General features: G+C 41.8%; 2 protein-coding genes across 2 annotated transcripts; both read left to right on the top strand.

Moving 5' to 3' along the window:
- The first annotated feature begins 493 nt into the window (after positions 1-493).
- Positions 494-4,235, top strand: LOC102701779 (plastidal glycolate/glycerate translocator 1, chloroplastic). Its single transcript, XM_006645873.3, has 8 exons — positions 494-1,021; positions 1,120-1,435; positions 2,008-2,269; positions 2,415-2,530; positions 2,622-2,731; positions 3,067-3,244; positions 3,343-3,472; positions 3,752-4,235. Exons 1-8 carry the CDS (start codon positions 737-739, stop codon positions 3,900-3,902), a joined length of 1,548 nt encoding a protein of 515 aa, XP_006645936.2. The 5' UTR covers positions 494-736; the 3' UTR covers positions 3,903-4,235.
- A 4,648-nt stretch (positions 4,236-8,883) lies between these two features.
- On the top strand, positions 8,884-12,752 carry LOC102714780 (26S proteasome non-ATPase regulatory subunit 13 homolog B-like). The gene is made up of 6 exons (XM_006644159.3): positions 8,884-9,161; positions 9,673-10,119; positions 10,249-10,329; positions 11,027-11,223; positions 11,317-11,416; positions 12,270-12,752. Exons 1-6 carry the CDS (start codon positions 9,015-9,017, stop codon positions 12,453-12,455), a joined length of 1,158 nt encoding a protein of 385 aa, XP_006644222.1. The 5' UTR covers positions 8,884-9,014; the 3' UTR covers positions 12,456-12,752.
- The last annotated feature ends 6,454 nt before the right edge of the window (positions 12,753-19,206 follow it).

Here is a 19,206-nt window from a genome sequence, read left to right as displayed (position 1 = left end):
TGTGAAAATTCCAACCCGTCGGAGAATCCACGGCCCAAGGCCAACTAGCGGTTATTCCCCGCACATCTTCTCTTCCCCCACACATTCCTTATTCGGTTATTCGCCGCCCACCCACCAGCAGGGAATCGCCACGCCGCAAGGAGTACGCAGCGGCCCGCGACTGAACGAGCCCGCCGCCACGGCGCGACGACCGCGCTGGGCGGGCGGCTGGCTGGCGGCGGAGATACATCTGGACGCCAGCCGTGGGCGGAGCGTTTGCGGCGGCGGGGCAGCCGGAGAGGCCGACTGCGCGCCGCCGAGGTCTGATCGTCCGTACGTCCAGTCGTCCTCTCTCGCTGCACAGGCTTCACCTTTGTCTCCTCCGTGATTTCGGCGGCGGCTTTTTCTCCACAATAATCGAAGTCTCACCAAAACAAAAATAGAAACGGGTCGAACCGATAAAAGCAAAGGCAGAAAACCGTATAAAAGCCGAAAGACCACACCTGGAACCGCTAATAACGATGATATGTTGGCGTGCGGTAGCCGAACAATCCCAATCCCAAAGCCATCCCGATTCCTGGCCACGCTTAGCACTAGCAGCAGCATCTCTGCCCCTGCCTTTCCCTCCCTCCACCTGGCTTGCATTGCCACTGCCGCTGCTCACCTCCTCCTTCCTCCAGCCACTGTCACTGCCAGCTCTCCCTCGCCGCTAGCCAAAGAAGAAGAATAATTCGTTGTAGAAGAGAAGAGAGAGGCGATGGCAGCGACCTCGCCCTGCATGATTGCGCTGCTGCGCAGCAGCGGGCACCGCTGGCGCCTTTCGCCCTCCGCCACCGCCACGTCGCCGCCCCGCCTCCGCACGCTTCCTCCCTGCCGATGCCGACTCAATCCCTCCTCCTCCTCTTCCTCCTCCAACCGCCCTGCCGCCGTCTCCATGGCTCCCTCCAATCTCCGCCACGGCCTCATCGCCCCCGTCCACGCCACCGCCGCCGGAGGAGGAGGAGGAGGCGCCGCCACCGCCCCTTCCTCGGGGCTGCCCAGCGTGAGTCGATCGACGCCCGCGACGCGCCTCGCACCTGCATCGCCATATGACCTGATCGAATGAATTGACGCCGAGCTGGATGGTCTGCGCGTGTGCAGCTCGTCGGGGCCGTCCATCTGGTGGTGTCGCTGGGGATCGTGCTGGCCTCCGACAAGTACCTCAAGCAGGCCTTCGCGGCGGCGGCCATCAAGTTCCCCAGCGCCCTCTTCGGCATGTTCTGCGTCTTCTCCGTGCTCGTCGTCCTCGACGCCGTCGCGCCCGCGCTCGCCAAGGGGTTCATGGACTTCTTTGAGCCCGCCACCCTCTTCATCCAGAGGTGGCTCCCCCTCTTCTACGTCCCCTCCCTCGTCGTCCTGCCGCTCGCCGTCAGGGACGTCCCGGCTGCTTCCGGCCTCAAGATCTTCTTAATCACCTGTACGTATATTAATCACTGCATGTTTTCTTGCATTCTGCAACTTCTTCCTCATGATCAACATGCCTCTCTGCTCTGCATTTTACATTCTACTACTCGATCCTTATTTTAATAGCTAATGTTTTTTGATTTTATTGGCACATGTTTAATCATTTGTCGTCAATAATTATGTGTAAATATACGAAAATATAAGTGATTATTAAAATATATTTAGAATAAATTCAATCACAATAAATATTTTGACAGCGGTACATGACAGTGAACTAGTGCTAACCCTTATACTGTTATACATGATAGGGGCGGATTTAGCATGAGGCGGCAAGGGCCCGTTAAAACCATTAGAGGTCCCGTAAAGATCTTTTTAAAATTTTATGGTAAAAATTAATAGAAAGAGTGATGGAAACTTTTAATATCGTTGGCTAGATACGTCACTGATAGCTGATCAATTAATTTGCAGTAAAATTACCTCACCAGCTTGCAACGTGGATCACAGTTTACTTAATTTCAGCATTAAGTCACTTTCAATCTGAAATAACTATTTATGATGATGCCATATGGGTTTTACATTTTGTAGTCGGTGGCTGGTTCGCCTCACTCACGGTAGCTGGATACACAGCGCTGACCGTGAGAAAGATCGTCAAGACGCAGCTTATACCGGCCGAGCCCATGAGCAAGCCGTCCCCTTTCGCGACGCTCGAATTCTGGGCGTGGGGCGCCATCTTCGTCGCGTCGTTCGCGGCCGCGTACGTTAACCCCACGGCGCTCGGCACCACGGCAAGGACGTGCCTCCCTTTCCTCCTCGCCTCAACCGTACTGGGATACATGGTTGGTTCTGGGTAAATAAATATATGCTCAAATCGTAGACAACACTTGGTTCTCTGTAAGATTTGATTTGAAGCAGCACCTTTTCCTATAGCTTGTTTTACTCCATTTCTCTTAACAATTAATTAATATGTGTTGTTGTTCATTACTTCACTGCAGGCTGCCATCTGGTGTGAAGCAAGTGCTGCACCCGATCATCTGCTGTGCACTCTCTGCGGATTTGGCGGCAGTGGCGTATGGGTATCTCTCCCGGTCTGGAGTTGATGCAGTGCTAGGTATATTGTAAGGCTGAACCCTGACTACAGGCCTGCCTATATATATCACCAAATTGCGAGTTCTGAAATAGATGGGTGTTTTTTTTTCCAGGTGATTACCTCACAAAAACTCCATCTAATCCTGGAGCTGGTGACGTCCTGATGGGGTTTCTTGGCTCTGTTATCATATCGTTTGCATTCTCAATGTTCAAGCAGAGAAAGGTACGCAGTAGCACGCATTCGTGGTTATGGCGTGACATGATTCCTGTAGCCTGAGGCTCTGCGTATCATTTAGCTTTTTGGTGGAAAAGGACGAACGATATATTTATAAATAAAAAATAATTTATAAATAAAATTTTGTATATGTGTTTTTAGCGATGTGAAAATAAAGACTGAAAGTAAACTATTATGAAAAAACTCTATAATCAACTCCAAATTAATATTTAAATTTTAGCTTATAAGAAAAACAAAAAGACGATGCCGCAATTCCGAATGTGTGAAAGCTAATTGGCTAGTCGATCGATCAACGAGTTTAATTTGTCCTGGATGTATTTCAGCTCGTGAAGAGGCACGCGGCGGAAATTTTCACATCAATTGCCATCGCGTCGACATTCTCGTTGTACTCGACTGCCGTCCTAGGACGGTTGATAGGGCTAGAGCCCACATTGACCTTATCAATATTACCGAGATGTATAACCGTGGCGTTGGCTCTGAGCATTGTGTCTTTCTTCGAAGGTACACACTGTATTGCTGGGAACCAATTTCTGGGCATATATAGTATTGCTGGTTTATTATGGTGTGGATAACTGACTGACTTTGTGTGTCCCATGCAGGTGTAAATTCTTCGCTAACCGCTGCGGTCGTCGTCCTCACCGGGCTGATCGGTGCAAACTTTGTGCAAGCAGCCATGGACAGGCTTGGACTCAACGACCCCATCGCACGGGGAATAGGGACGGCTTCCAGGTACAGTGTTTCTAGCTATATAAAAGTTAAAACTGAAAAATAAACTATAACAATAAAAAAACTTAAAATTAATAATAAATTTATTAGGACTGACAATTCAAATTTTAGCTTATAAGTATGAATATAAATACAAGTGAAATGATAAATGTGGTACCTTCTTATGTAACCTGCCTGCTGATTCTTTTAGCAATTTTTTTGAGGAATACAGTATGCTTTGTATATGAATAAGAATGCCTGCATTTGATGTGAGCATATATATAAATCCATATGTATATGCAGTGCTCATGGACTGGGAACAGCAGCGCTGTCAGCCAAGGAGCCCGAAGCGCTGCCCTTCTGCGCCATCGCTTACGGGCTCACGGGGATCTTCGGCTCCCTCATTTGCTCGGTTCCGGCCGTCAGGCAGAGCTTAGTCTTCATAGCTGGCTGACGACGCCTACGGTAGAGCATCACCTTTTCTCTTTCTTTCTTTCTTTCTTTTTCTTATTCCCTGCAGGATTGTTCGCGTTTCTTTCTTTTGGATCAGCATGTATAGAGCGATGCTCGCAAGAATACATGTATACAGAGTTACAGAAACATTTTTTTTAAATGTATCTTGGTTGTAATAAGAAGCTAAGAGGGTACTTTCCATCCTAAAATGTAATTATTTCTAGAGCTAGAGCTGAATAGAAGAATTAAGAAACTGGGTGAGAATTATGGAGAAAAATTGGGATTGACCAAGAAGAGAACGTAGGTAGAAAAAATAAGTGAAGAATGATTTTGATTGGTGGAGATGATAATACATGCAAAAATAACATTGTTTTAAAATAAAGGATTAGAGGTAGAAATAGTTTTATTTTGGACCGAACTAGTAACTTTTTACCCCCAGCTTCTCTTCAGTAGTTCCAATGCTCGAGGGTTGGAATGAGATCCTATGCAGCAGCATGGTGCTACCGCAGAGAGCTACAGTAGCATATATTTGGTCTAGCATGTAACCATCGAATTAAATAGATGGTTGAGATTTGTTAATATAGTATTTGCTACGGTAATAAAAAGTATTTTAGTCTTCAGAAACACTGATTGAAGTATTCCGACACTGTCATTTATTTACCGTTCCACTTACATGATCAGGGACCGGACTCTCCATGGTTGCAGGCTTGCAGCAGCAGAGTACACACTGTCTCGTACTGCTACAACTTGCGTATGTAATGGTTTGGGTGTCAAACATAATGTGGCACGTATCTGCCAAATAAAAATCTCTACAGCAGCAAATATAGTTTTATGAATTACAGTATCAAAATACTAATGAAATTAAACTTTATAGCAAAGCAGAAATTCATGGACCAGATATTAACAACTACATTCTTTTTTTTAGTCAAGCAACTGCAATCTTGCTCCTCCGTAAATGAAATACTCCATGCTCGCAGGACATATATAACCACCAGCCTCATCAGTTTGCTGCTAATAAGAAAAAGGAAACCATTTATTAATGATTAAAAAATAATTTGTGTGTATAATTTTTATATATGTATGGTTAGTGATAAAAAAAACAAAAATAAACTACAATAAAAACATCAAATCAACTCCAAATTAGTTTCGAATCCAAATTAGTTTCGAATCTTAATTTTTGATATAGAAGCATAAGCATAAATAAAAAGATAGGAGCACACGTTAGCATAGAAAAACTGAGTATTTATCTCAGTTGTTCCGAGTCCTTCAGTATTTATCTTTACTTCTAGCCAAATTAAACATCTACTCCTTATTCTTGGATCGTCCCTGAGCAAACTATACTAAGTTTTCCTTGTTTTTCTTTAACCTAAACTCCGGAATGAGGCAACGACTTTCTTAACCCTACTTTCTTCCTCCTCCTCGTTTTCCTATGTCCCGTTTACCTCACGACAATTGCTCTTATATTAGTGGTGGGATAGGTATAGAGTAAGTAATCACACATATGCTCTCTCTCTAAAAGTGCTATGCAGTATTGGGTGCTGAGATGGATGAGAGAGGTAAGGAGAGGGAGGATGGGTCACCTCTCACACAAGAGGCAACCCCTACACAAACTTCAAAAAAAATGCAAGGGTTAGTGAGAGAGAAAACAAATGTAATGGTGTTGGAGTGTGTATTAGAGTTGACGCAGCCTATATGTCGTCTCTTAATTGATGTAGGGATAAGGGAAGGCATGAATAAGACTAGAGTTAGTTGTCGTCTCTGTTGTAAAACTTCCTCTTAGGGATGGATGGTGGTGCGGATAGTGTTGCTAACAAAAAATCTCGGGTGCGATTGGTACGTGCGACTAATGATTTTCACGGAAGAAAATTGCCTAGCCACTGCTGCTGCTTGTGAATCTCTTTGGGTGGTGTCGATGCATGCATAGATGCAGCACAACAGGAGACAGCAGGAAGCAGACAGGCACAACACGTCCCTCCGGCGCCGGTGCACACGTAGCTGCTGCTGTTGCTGCTACGATGCGTATTGCCGCCGGCAGATGGCGTGAGAATGGTGGCAATCGCCAATGCCTGATCGATGGAACAGAGAAAACCCAGAAAAGGAAAGTGCATTGGTAAAAGGAAATAAGATAAAATTATGTATCCATTGATTACGATTGTCCTCTTTCCAATCGGCCTCAACCCATATATATATAGGGTGTCTGGTCTTTGGCTTAGTCTCATATTAATTATATTAAGAATTATATATTATTGACCTATGCAAAGGAAATTAAATAGGAAAAATAAAAATGTGACAAGCGAGGACCTCCTTCTGCTCCAACATCACCGTGTGTTGTTCTTAAGCTTCTTCTTTTATAAAAAATATTGGGAAAGATTCACCTTTCAAACTCCGATCTCTGCATCTCATCTAGTATATGTGACCATATATCCTCTTGCATAAATATTAATCTCAAATAAACTCAGAAATACCATGGTTAACCACCTACAAACTAAATTTAATCAAATACAAGATAAGGCTTTGTCCAAATCAAATAATCAAATTAAAATCATCGACTATCAATTTAATATTCAGCTAGGCTATGTCTAAATCAAATAACCAAACTAAAATCATTGGCTATCAATTTAATATTCAACTAGGCTTTGTCTAAACCAAATAACCAAATTGAAATCATCGGCTGTCAATTTTTGATATCAACTGGTAGGTTTAGTCATGGATGGTGGTGAACACGAGGAGGTCAGAGTATGGTTACATGAGCAAGTGGTAGGATTGTTCATAGGGGAGTCTCAAATATGTGACGGCAGATGATTTTTAATGATGTGTTTCGTTGCAGTATTTTCATGGGTTGGGATAAAGGCACCTTATTTTTTCACGCGTATTGGTTTGTAGACTAGGGACACGTTCGGTAGGAGGGTTGGTAAGTTAACTTATCTGGCGCGGAAAACGTAGTAATAAATTAGTACATGATTAATTAATCATTAATTATTAAAAAAATATAAAATAGATTAATATGATTTTTTAAAAAAACTTTTCTATAGAAAATTTTTGTAAAAAATACACAGTTTAGCAATTCGGGAAACGTGTGCGCGGAAAATGAGGGGGTTAAGTTAACTAAGGGCTGGAGACGAACGTGGCCTAGATAGGTAATTTTTTCAAAATTCGGGATGAGACGATTTGGAAAAATCGTCAGGACATGGTTGTTCCACCTCGTGGGCACGCGTGACTTGGACACGAGGCATGCGGTCACCTTTCTCTGCTCTAAACTTTCGTCCCACACCTAGCGAAAAAAGGAGGAGCGACAGAGCCGAGCGGCGATGTCGCATGCGCCTAGTAGTGAGCGCCCCTCCCTCCCTTTTTCTCTCTCCCGTCCCAACCCCAGCAAAAAAAAAGGAGGGGCAACAAAGGTGACAACGCGTGTACCCAACGGTGAGCAACTATAGGAGACAAAGTAGGTTTAACTCAGACAAATACCTGTAACATGTTACCAGTAAACCTCGAAGTAAGCTACAAGTGCTTGCCACATGCTTCCGCACTACAACATGTGTGATATTTGCCTATACTAGTTATCCTCCACCTATCAGCTACACTCTTTCTCGCAAAAATCTACCATTTGCAGTATAGATATATACCTATCGACATAAACATGAATCAATATTAATATCCAAATATTTACAATAGAAGGGCACTATACATCCCTCCCAAATTTACCCATGGCATAATAGTACAAAACTTGCAAAATCAATAGATATACTCCATACCAACATCAATATACAACTACACCATTACATTCCCTGATTTACACCACATCCCGAGCCACGTTCAACTGCCCCATGGTTAACCTAGAGACTCAAAAAATGCGGGAAACATATGGGGATTAGGGTTTTTTTAGATGATTTACCTTACAAATCAATCTCCAATGCAATGCCCACTACATAACCTTCGATTTGAGGAGATTTCAGGAGGAGGGGGGGGGGGAGGAGCACAAGGTGGCTAAGGGGAAGAAGGGAGAAGGATGAATTGCAGGGTCAGGTGGCTCGGCCTACCTCAATGCCAATGTCCCTAGCGCTGAGCATAAACCTCAATGCTAGTGAAAATGTTGTTGATATCTAATATGTCGGCGGGGTGAGATAGCTCATTGGCCATGTTGGCAGGGTGTCAGTGCCAAAGTGGCTGGCGCTGACGCGTATAGCCTCAATGTCAAGGACATTGACGTTAAGCTTATGACCTATTTTTGTTAAAGTGTTTTTAGGGTTTAGTTTCGAAATAAGGTTTTTTTTAAAAAGTACCAACTAATATATAAAAAGGGTAATATCTAGGCGATTGCTTTTGTCTAGTATCGTCATGTTGTATTGCATGGGTGCACAAAGAAGGACACACTACAACCACACGCCGTCAAAGTGCCATAACATATCATGAATCTGGTTTCAACAAGCCCTTTTCATGTGGTCTTGTTCCACTTGATATTTCTTGTTATATTTCATACTTTAGTGTTTACTAAGGGGTAAGGAGTATTGAATATTGCAATGCGTGTCATTATATTTATTCTTTTACATTAGTATGACATACAACATGTTATCGTTTCATATCATTGAATTTCTTGGGACAACCTAGTGCCGAGGGTCGTAACCCAAGTATTTACTTCCAAGGAAAAAAAGTGGAGAGAAAGAGAAGGTGTGTGATGCTCATTTTAAGATAATACTTACTACCTCCGTTTCAAAATGTAAGACGTTCTAGCGTATCCTAAATTTATATAGATATCAATGAATCTAGACATATATATAAACAATATACATTGGTTAATAGATGAATCTAAGCATAGCTAAAACGTCTTACATTATAAAACGGAAGGAGTACCTGATATTTTCACCAAAAGGTGGACTAAGTTATACAGTTGAAAGAAAGTGAGGATAAATCCTAACATGGAATGGTAGTTCCAGGGTGGGCCGGGCCGCGTCGTCGTCTGCATCCTCACCCCGGTGGCTGGCCTAGCAGGCTAGCGCACGGCAATCCCACTCCAACCCACGCCGGAATTCCCCACGCCGCCGCTTTCCTCCTCCTCCTCCTCCTTCCGAGAGAGTTGGCTGTGCAGCACAGATCCCCTCCCCTCGATCCCTCCTCCATGGCGCTGCAGTACGTGGAGGCGCAGCGCCAGGCCCGCCCCGACCTCGCCGATTCCTACGCGGACCTCGCCGACCTCTACCAGCGGAAGCTCTGGCACCAGCTCACCCTCAAGCTCGACCACTTCCTCCAACTTCCCGCCGCCCAGGTCTGCACTGCTCCTCTGCTCCTCCTCCCCCCCCCCCCTTTCCTCTTGGAAGTAGCGCCCTTTCTAGGTTAGCTACTGCCCCCATTCGGATCTCGCCGCAAACCCTATCCGCGTTTTTTTTTTAAAAAAAATTACCAATTCGACTCAACACTGGCTAAGTTGGATGGAACCCTAATTCGGCCTAAATTAGATACCGATCCGGCCGCCGGATGAAGGCACCACTTCGTGTAGACTTATCGGAGAAGTCACTCAATTAGCAATTAAGTATTAACTATTACAATATTCAAAAATTGATTTATTTGATTCTTTAAAAGAAACTTCTCTGTAGATTTTTTTGTAAAAAAACTGTTTAGTGGCCTGCCTGGGAAGCGTGCTTAGCTGAAAATTACAAGGCCTTAGCTGATTTTTCAATATTTGATTACTTCAACCTTATTTGGGTCTTAATTGAAGTGCAATCCTGCGGTCTTTCTTTTTTTCTTTCGCAATTCTAACGACATTCATCATCCTACAGACCGGTGACACAATCATACAGCTCTACAGCAATTTCATCTCTGATTTCGAGACAAAGATCAATCTTCTCAAACTTGCTCACTTTGCGGTCATTGCATCACGCCAGTACCCTGACAAGGATGCTGCTATTAGTTTCCTCGAGGGTGTAACAGCAAAATTGCGTGAGACAAGGGAACGGCGCATCAATGAACCCATTCTCTACGTCAAGATGCAGATTGCTGCAATTAACCTTGAGAAGGGAGATCAAAAGGAGTGCAAGAAGCTTTTGGACGAAGGGAAATCCACTCTTGATAGCATGACTGATGTGGATCCCACAGTCCATGCTAGCTTTTACTGGATATCATCTCAGTACCATAAGGCTCGCCAAGAATTTGCTGAGTTCTATAAGAATGCCCTTCTTTATCTGGCGTACACTACTGTGGAATCACTCTCTGAGTCATTCAAGCTGGTATGTTCAATTAACAATGCCAATTACAGGACAGAAATAAATCATTTCCTCCTTTCACTAGTTTAATAACATTGTTCTCTGCAAATCGATTATGTCAATAATTTATTCTTTGATGCTGTCATGTGTCAGGATTTGGCATTTGATCTCTCCCTTGCAGCCTTGCTTGGTGATAACATATACAACTTTGGGGAACTATTAGCTCATCCAATTGTAAGTTAGACTTTGCTTGGGCATGATTTCTTTGTTCCCACTGCTCACCTTTGATTTATCCATATGATTTGTGCTTGTCGATTACTGTACTTGACCATGGCATTAACTCCACCTGCCTCTATAAACATATCGTGTGGCTTGTTCTCACACTCACAAATAATCAGTATTTCTTTTTTTGTTCAAACTATGCTTTCTATGTGAACTACAAGGCTCCCAACATAGTTGTGTGCATGCTACAGTAGTTAGGTTTTGTGGTTGTTGTTTTCTACTCAGATTAATAACATTTATTGCCAGATTAGCAGCAGTATTTTCATGAGTTGAATGTATGCAGTTAATATTAATATGATAAAATGTAATAAAAACAATGAAAAATCCTGTGATCACTTTTTGCTGAATGTCAAATAATGTAATTGTGAACCACTGAATTGTTATTGAGAAAACTTTGTATTTTCTTCAAATGGAAACAGCATAAACTTTATTTTGTGTACATTAAGGGCAAACCATCTTTTAGTTGAACATAACCTAAGTGGACTTTATTTTTTTGCTATGAAAATATTGACCTGTGGAAGCCCAGACCCCAAACAAAAATATCCAAGGTGGCTTTTTTTAAGATAAAAAATCTTTTGAATGGCCCCTAAATCTATATCAGCATGTCTTTGATTCATCTTTGTTCTGATTGCTACTTTGTAATCCTTAGATCAACAGTCTTATTGGAACCAAGGTGGAGTGGGTCTATCATATGTTGCAAGCATTCAACACTGGCAACCTAGCTCTCTACCAAGAACTTTGCAGGGTCCACAATTCTGCTCTTAGTGCGCAGCCAGCTTTGGTGCAGAATGAACGCAAACTGCTAGAGAAGATCAACATTCTGTGTCTGATGGAGATAATCTTTAGGTATGGTTTTGTTACTGCTTTTCTATGCCACCACATATTCCGTATTCTATTGTTTTCTTTCTTCTAATCCTCATGTTCTTTTTCATATTGTAGCCGACCATCAGAAGACAGAACTATCCCATTAAGCGTTATAGCTGAGCGCACTAAGCTTTCTATCAGTGATGTGGAATATCTTCTTATGAAGAGTCTCTCGGTAACTGCATTTCATATGTTCTATTTTTCATAAGACATTCTTTACATTTTCATGGAAATACATTGTAGTTATGCATGAATTGTTTTTAAGCTTGGACATCAGAACGTTGCTGCCAATTTGTGACAACTGTATCTAGAATGGTGATTGTTGATAACCCGTGATGCATTGTTACTGCTTTCAATTCCTCACCTTTCTTGACTTGTAATTTACTTAATGATTCTCTATGGTTTGTTTTGTGAACCTTTAGTGGTGAATAATGACTTACGAGTGTGCATTGTCAGTTCAACTAGACCTGTAATTCACACCACTGTTTCTTTTATTGTTAGTACATGTTACTATTCCTTTTACCTTAATGTTGTCTCATCGTATTACTTATGCTTATGCTTATAAGCCAAAATTTAAATTCTAAAACATAATTTTGGAGTTGATTTTGTGGTTTGTTCTTCGTAGTTTATTTTATAGCATTTGATTTTGCATCACTATAGACACTTGTATAAAAGAAATTATCCATAATTTTTTTGGTTGCTAATAAACCACACGACTTATTTTTCCAATAAGCGAAACGACGGGAGCCTTTGTTTGTGCATTGGATCATCCACTATTCCTAGTGCTATTGCATCAGCTTCGTTACAGTTATTTCCATCTTTTCCAGACTTCGGTTTCTGTTTTTACATCATTTTAAGTACATAATTCTTACACTGAAAGGCAGGGTGGTATCTAGGCAGCCTAAACAGATAAAGTTATATCAACTTCTTACAGATCCATGTAAATATTTTTTATTCAGTTGCTACTGTATCAGCTTTCATGCAGTCAACAGTGCGTCAGGAACATTAATGATTTTTCTCCACTGCAGGTTCATCTTATAGAAGGGATAATCGATGAGGTGGACAGCACAGTTCACGTATCATGGGTCCAGCCTAGAGTACTTGGAATTCCACAGGTGAAGGCCTTGCGCGAGCGGCTGGACGCATGGGTTGGAAAAGTTCACACTACACTGTTGTCAGTTGAGGCTGAGACCCCTGATCTTGTGGCTGCATAACTTATCGATCACATATTAACCGTCCTTTCGTGGTATGAGCTTAGTCTGCAAGGCTGCGGTGCTTAATGAGAGGTGATCTAGCTGTGGTGCTTATAGTTCTCTGGAGAATGAAAACATGTTTGCCTTGGACATTCCCCCCTGTAGTTTCCTTCTCTGTTATCCTATTGACGTTGAGGCCTGGAGCTTGATGCGTTATCACGGAAACGACACAAAATGGATCAAAAGTTTACCGACAAGGTGTCATTGTAGTTTTTTCAGTCAAGTTTAGAATGTAATTCAGCTGATACTTTTCTTCCATTGGACATGGATCCAGGATGAGCTGATTATCTTTGCGTTGAAAAGGCCAACGTTTGGACTGGCAAACGAGCATTTATTCGCTGTGCGTTTCATGAAGCCCTGCGTAATGCTTAATTTTCATACTTGGTTTTTTTAATAATTTTGATAATTTCATGAAAAATTGCAAAAACAGGGCCTAGTTCTAAAAACCTGCAAAATCAGCAACCCGTTGGTCATTGGATGGTTGCCTAGGAATGTTTGGCATAGGCCTCCAGTGGGCAATCGGATTGCCAACGATACATTGGCAAGCGGGGTTAGTCTGACGCTGACAAGGGAACGTTCATGCCTCTGTTAATCCATGCAAACATCTCTATATGCTCAGAAAGTTTAAGATATAATATGTATAAAGTTTTAATCCATGCAAACATCTCTATATGCTCAGAAAGTTTAAGATATAATATGTATAAAGTTTTGTTTTGTACATCAAGTATTTATATATAGAAAATTTACATAGGAACAAATTTAATATATAGATTATCTAATAGGAAAAATAACTGTTTTGAAATACCATCTTACAAAGTTGTATCTATAAAGATTATACACTAGAAAGTGTATATAGAAAATAAATATCTTTTGTGCTGAATGCCTGAATGTAATAGAATGCTGAACATATGAATAATTTGTGGTAATTATTAAGGGTACAAATGAGTGAATTAACTATCATACAACTAGAAAATGGATATAATATTGTGTTCAATAAATATACATATAAAGCTTCTCTAATGCAGAGGATCCGGTTTCGTTACACAGTTGAAAAGAGTTGAAAGAAAGTGAGTACAAATCCTAATAAACCACTGGCGAAAACATGTTAATGTGGAAATTCCAGGATGGGTAGGACCGCGTCGTCGTCTGCATCTTCACTCCGGTGGCTGGCCTAGCAGGCTAGCTCATGACAACCCCACTCCCACCCACATAGTGGTGTCACACCTGAAGGCGTGGCAGCAAAAGCAGAGCAATACTCTATTTCCAGAAGTATACACGGGAAGCAGTAAAGGCAGCAAGTACAAAGACGTGTTCAACAATGGAAGACGTAGTAGACAAGCTGTAGGCTCTGTGTGTTATATTGGGCCAAAGGCCAAGTGTGTGTGGGGATTAAATATTATGATGTGGTCACTGTATTGGATAGAAAAGAGAAAATTGAACTAAGCTTCGTCTGTTTCCTTCTTCTTCTTCCCTAAGTTCTATTCCCCTCTGTTCAGCCCAGCAACGGTGAGCGGTAGCAACGATCTCACCAGCGCTTGGGCTATAACAAATTGGTATCAAAGGCATTCGATCCGTGTGTTGTTACCTCGCAATCTCTCAGCTCGGTCGGTAACATTCTTATAGCCTGATTAGGGTTCCCCTTTTGGTTGAACTGCTATAAATCCATCGTTTGGTTCGATTGGGTTTGGAGGAGGAAGCACCATGGCCCCATCTAAGTAAGGTGTGCAAGTGAGGCAAGTGGTGTCGGCCATGGAGCAGATGGAGGAGAGGTTGACGGAGGTGCTGAAGTCCTGACCATGAAGATGGAGGCAATGGAGGTGATTAGCGAGTAGTTGAACAAAGTGGATGAGAAACTTGACAAGTATGGAGAGCATCTGGATTTGGTGCAGGCCAAGATCGATTTATCCAAGACATCACTTGGGCAAGTGCAGCAAGAGCAAGTACATATGGCGAAAGCCCTGAAATCGGCACCAACGTTGCCACCGCTGTTGATTCCACCACGGGTTGGAGGGCACTCTGGCGAGAGAACATCGATAGGTGCACAACATCAATCAATGTTGCCCCAGGTAACTTTTCCTGCCCCCATGCCAAGTGTTCGAGAGAATGCCAACATGAGGCAGAAGCGTCCCTGGGCACCGAGAATGGATTTCCCTAAATTTGATGGGCCTGATATGAGTGTTTGGGTGGATCAATGTGAGACATACTTTGAGTTGTACCAGATTGTGGAAGGTTTCAAGGTATCAACTGCTATGTTAAACATGACTGGTGACGCCGCACACTGGTACCAAGCATGAAAGCAAGAGAATGGGTATCACTCTTGGGATCATTTGCGGGAGGCATCGTTACTTGAGTTTGAGGCTAACAAACAACACACGAAAATGGATGAGCTCTTATTATTGACTCAGACTAGGACAATTACTGATTATAAAAGTAAGTATGCTCATCTTGTTTACCACATAAGGTTGTATGATACATCCGTAGGAGGATTATTTTTTGGTGGCCCATTTTGTCATGGGGTTGAAGGATGAACTTAGAGCCTTTGTACAAGCTCAACAACCCAATTCAGTGGCACAGGCTTACCAAATTGTATTGGCTCATGAAGGCATGGAGAAATGCAAAAGATGGAGCCATAAGTCGATTGTCAAGGGGTATGAGAAGGAGAAATTGGGCCCTGGAGAGTTGTGGAAAGCATAACAACTTAAGGAGTATAGAAGGGCACAAGGGCTTTGTTTTAAGTGTGTTGAAAAGTACAACCTAACGCATATTTACACTAAAATAGAAGGAAGTCAGATAAAGGCTATGGAGTGTACTGAGACAACTGATGTGTTGTCAGATGAGGTGCTAAATATGGTTACTAAACTAGATATAAGTGAAGAGGACATGCACTTATCCTTGAATGCAATAGCAGGTAGCAGTCCAGTTAACACAATTCAATTGAGAGCATTGGTTGGCAATCAAGTTATTCTTATTTTGGTGGATTCAGGAAGCACTCGCAGTTTTATTAACTCTGATCTTTGCAATATATTACAATTGTCACCTATGCCTTTAACACCCTCCACACTCAAAGTAGCAAATGGTGATACCTTAACATGTTCTACCCAAATTTCTGCATTGGAATGGTGGGTACAAGCTTATACTTTCTCTACTGCAACGAGAGTGTTGGATTGGGAGATTATGATGTTGTGCTTGGTATGGATTGATTGGTTCAGTTCAGTCCTATGAATTGTGATTGGGTTAACAAGTCTATCTCCTTTGAGTATAAGGGCAAGCAGATTAAATTACATGGTACGACTCCCCAAGATCAACCGATGGTGGCAGCTGCCACAACTGAACAAATTACAAAATGGCATAGTGGCAATGATATTTGGGCTATGGCTGTTATTGAGGCTATTTCACCTGTGAGCATTCCTTCTGAAGTGCCTTAGGAGATTCAACAAGTGTTATCCAAATATTCTTTAATTTTTTAGTTTGTATCTCAGTTGCCTTCCCATAGAGAGTTGGATCATCCTATCTCACTCATTCCTGGATCAGTACTTGTAAAAAGTTGTTGACGCTGAAAATGGTAACAACGGTCACACACATAGGCCTGTGAGTTAATCTTAGTCCACTCCAGTGCAGGACCTAATTCTTAGAAATGTTGGGCGTGCCAGTCAGTTTGATCATGTAACTAACAAGATATAACATGAAAAATAGTTAACCCCGAAACCGCTATCGGCCGGGTGGCCGATGCCGTCCCAGGACCCTAGCCGATGGACTAGACGATCGGATTTACAGGATTTTCATAATAGCATATGTAAATGTGCTCAATCGGCTGAACCAGAAGCCGGATAAACGCCAAACAGACTAACCAACCAATTAATCTTAAAAGATCGGACCCAACCGAGATAGTCTTAAGATTAATCAGCCTATCGGACCAATTTAGCACTTATCGTACGTAAATCCGACAGCCGATAGGAGACTAAGTGTGGAATCAAATATAAATCAAAATACCATACCAATTACTAGCATAAAACAATAAGACTTAACTACATATATGCATACGCTAGATCTAGAAGATCAAACCCAATCGAGACAGTACATACCTAAACATAATCATATGTGAAACCAACTAATCATTGTAGCATTCGGGTAACAAGATAGCAAGCCGACGTAATCTATCAACTCACTCATTAATCCTAGCCAATCTGACAAAGTTCTATAAGCAGATCGCACCAAACATACATAGATTAGACCTAATCGAGACAGTATGCAATCCAATACGATATAATCATAGAAATATGAAGATTGGTGAACCTAATAAATGAATCAGCATATCACTTAAGATAATGCTGGCTAGAACTCCAACGATAAATCCTCACGAGCATCCAATCTAATCTGATAACATGAACCTGTTCAACCAGATTGATCGGACCGAACCGAGACAGAATCTAGTCGACTGGAATCATGCCAGCAGCTCAAATAGATGAACTCGCAAGGATTTGATTGAGAACTACTACTACTTCAAGCTAAAATAGATTAAAGCAATAATAGTACTCAGCCCGCCGATTAACCAGGCAGGAGATTGGACTTAACCAAGACAGTCATGTTCTAGTTGATCGACAGGTTTTGACAAACGTGAACTTGCATTGCGAAGTTGACAAACCCCGCACCGAAAGCTCAAGCAAGTCGAAGGTGTTTGAGGCGATGCGCCGAATTTAATTGATCTGTAGATGATTTACAAGGACCCCCGACACACATATTTATACCCCGGATCTAACTAACCTAACCGGATAAGAATCCGTTACTAACTAACTTGTAATGCTCGGACTTTAATTAAATATAAAAATCCTAAACAAACTCTAAAATAAAGCCTAATTAATCTACACGGACTCAGAACCAACATCAAATCTATCTCTACCCCCTAGGCCTAATCGGACTCCAATTCCTGTTCGATTTGGACTCCATCGGCTACATCCATGCCGCGTCCAATCTCCTGCCTTCAGCTGATTCACCCTTTCTTGTCCGATTTGGTCTTCGGTTGTGTTCCGATCCATAACGGTAATTTGCCAAAATCTGGCGTTAACAAGAGTATACGTTATAGATACTCTCCAGCACAAAAGGATAAATAGGTGACAGAGATGTTGGCTTCTGGTTTAATTGTACCAAGTTGCAGTCCTTTTGCTTCTCTTGTATTGTTGGTCAAGAAAAAAGACAATTTCTAGCGATTTTGTGTGGATTATAGGAAGCCCAACTCACTTACTATTAAGAACAAGTTTTCATTGCCAATTGTCGATGGACTTCTTGACGAATTGGCTGGTGCAGATTATTTTTTCAAATTGGATTTGCACAATGGGTATCATCAAATCATGATGATGGTGGCTGACGAAGAGAAGATTGCATTTAAAACTCATCATGGACATTTTCATTTTAAGGTAAAGTCCTTTGGGCTCACCAATGCTCCTACCACATTTCAATGTCTCCTGAATGTGATCTTTGATGCATATATGCGCAAATTTTTCCTGGTGTTTATGGATGATACCCTCATTTATAGCAAATCATTGTCTGACTATGTTCACCATTTGGAATTAGTGCTCCAAACTTCGGTTCAACATCAGTTATTCGCTAAACTAAGCAAGTGTTCCTTTGCTACTAGTAAGATGGAGTATCTGGGTCATATCATTTCAGCTCAGGGGTGGCCACTGATCCAGAAAACATTGGTTATGCATGCAACACTGGCCTATTCCTACTTGTCATAGAGTTGAGGGGGTATCTGGGCCTCACTGGCTACTATAAAAAGTTTGTCAAAAACTATGGGGTGCTAGCTAAACCACTCACTGTTCTTAAAAAAAAAAAACAGAAGTTCGTGTGGACTCTAGCTGCTCATGAGGCTTTCTTACATCTCAAACAAACAATGTGTTCCACTCTTGTGTTAGTACTTCCTGATTTTCAGAAACCATTCACTATTGACACATATGCTTGTGCAATTGGCATTGGAGCTGTATTGTCATAGGAGGGGCATCCAGTAGCATTTTACAGTAAAGCTTTGGGGTTCAAAATAAAAAAAAAACTTTCAATTTATAAAAAGGAGTTCTTAGCTATTATTATCATGGCTATTGAAAAATGGAGGTCTTATTTATTGAGAGGTCCTTTTGTCATCAAAACTAGCCATAAGGCACTCTATCATTTGGATGATCTGATGTTGGAGACCGACCTTGAAATAAAAGCTATGACAAGCTCATTGGGTTGCATTACTAGTTTTAGTATAAGAGAGGGTTGGATAATCAATCTGCTGACGCTCTCTCTAGAGCGAGTCATTTGTTTCGTTTAGCTGTTGTTTCAGTTACTCAACCTTTATGGGCACAAGAAGTATTGAATTCGTATGTTGTGGATACAACTGCCTAGGACTACAGGATCAAAAGATCAAGGTTTTCACTTAATACAAGGAATGATACGACATAATGGTAAAATTTGGGTGGACAACAATTCAGCCTTACAAACAAAGTCATTGCCGCTTTCCATGCATCAACTATTGTGGGTCATTTAGGAATGCAAGTTACTTATCAACGGATCAAAAGAACTCTTTTCTTGGAAAGGCTTGAAATCAATGGTGACTGAATATGTTCAACAATGTGTTGTTTGTTAGCAAGCCAAACATGAATTATGCAAGTATCCTAGGTTATTACAACCACTTTTTGCACCAGACGGTGCTTGGCTAGAAGTGTCCATCGATTTC

This window comes from Oryza brachyantha, chromosome 1 (genome assembly GCF_000231095.2).
Source record: "Oryza brachyantha chromosome 1, ObraRS2, whole genome shotgun sequence".
Taxonomy (NCBI): domain Eukaryota; kingdom Viridiplantae; phylum Streptophyta; class Magnoliopsida; order Poales; family Poaceae; genus Oryza; species Oryza brachyantha.
Note: the sequence above shows the minus strand (reverse complement) of the source record. Positions and strands in the feature narration are given on the sequence as shown.

Bases quoted from the DNA above. Each gene is read 5' to 3' on its own strand.
- LOC102701779 (XM_006645873.3), top strand. From the start codon at position 737: ATGGCAGCGACCTCGCCCTGCATGATTGCGCTGCTGCGCAGCAGCGGG. The intron at 2,270-2,414 runs GTAAATAAATAT...ACTTCACTGCAG, and splicing joins GGATACATGGTTGGTTCTGG to GCTGCCATCTGGTGTGAAGC. The intron at 2,531-2,621 runs GTATATTGTAAG...TTTTTTTTCCAG, and splicing joins TGGAGTTGATGCAGTGCTAG to GTGATTACCTCACAAAAACT.
- LOC102714780 (XM_006644159.3), top strand. From the start codon at position 9,015: ATGGCGCTGCAGTACGTGGAGGCGCAGCGCCAGGCCCGCCCCGACCTC. The intron at 9,162-9,672 runs GTCTGCACTGCT...ATCATCCTACAG, and splicing joins TCCAACTTCCCGCCGCCCAG to ACCGGTGACACAATCATACA. The intron at 11,417-12,269 runs GTAACTGCATTT...TCTCCACTGCAG, and splicing joins TTCTTATGAAGAGTCTCTCG to GTTCATCTTATAGAAGGGAT.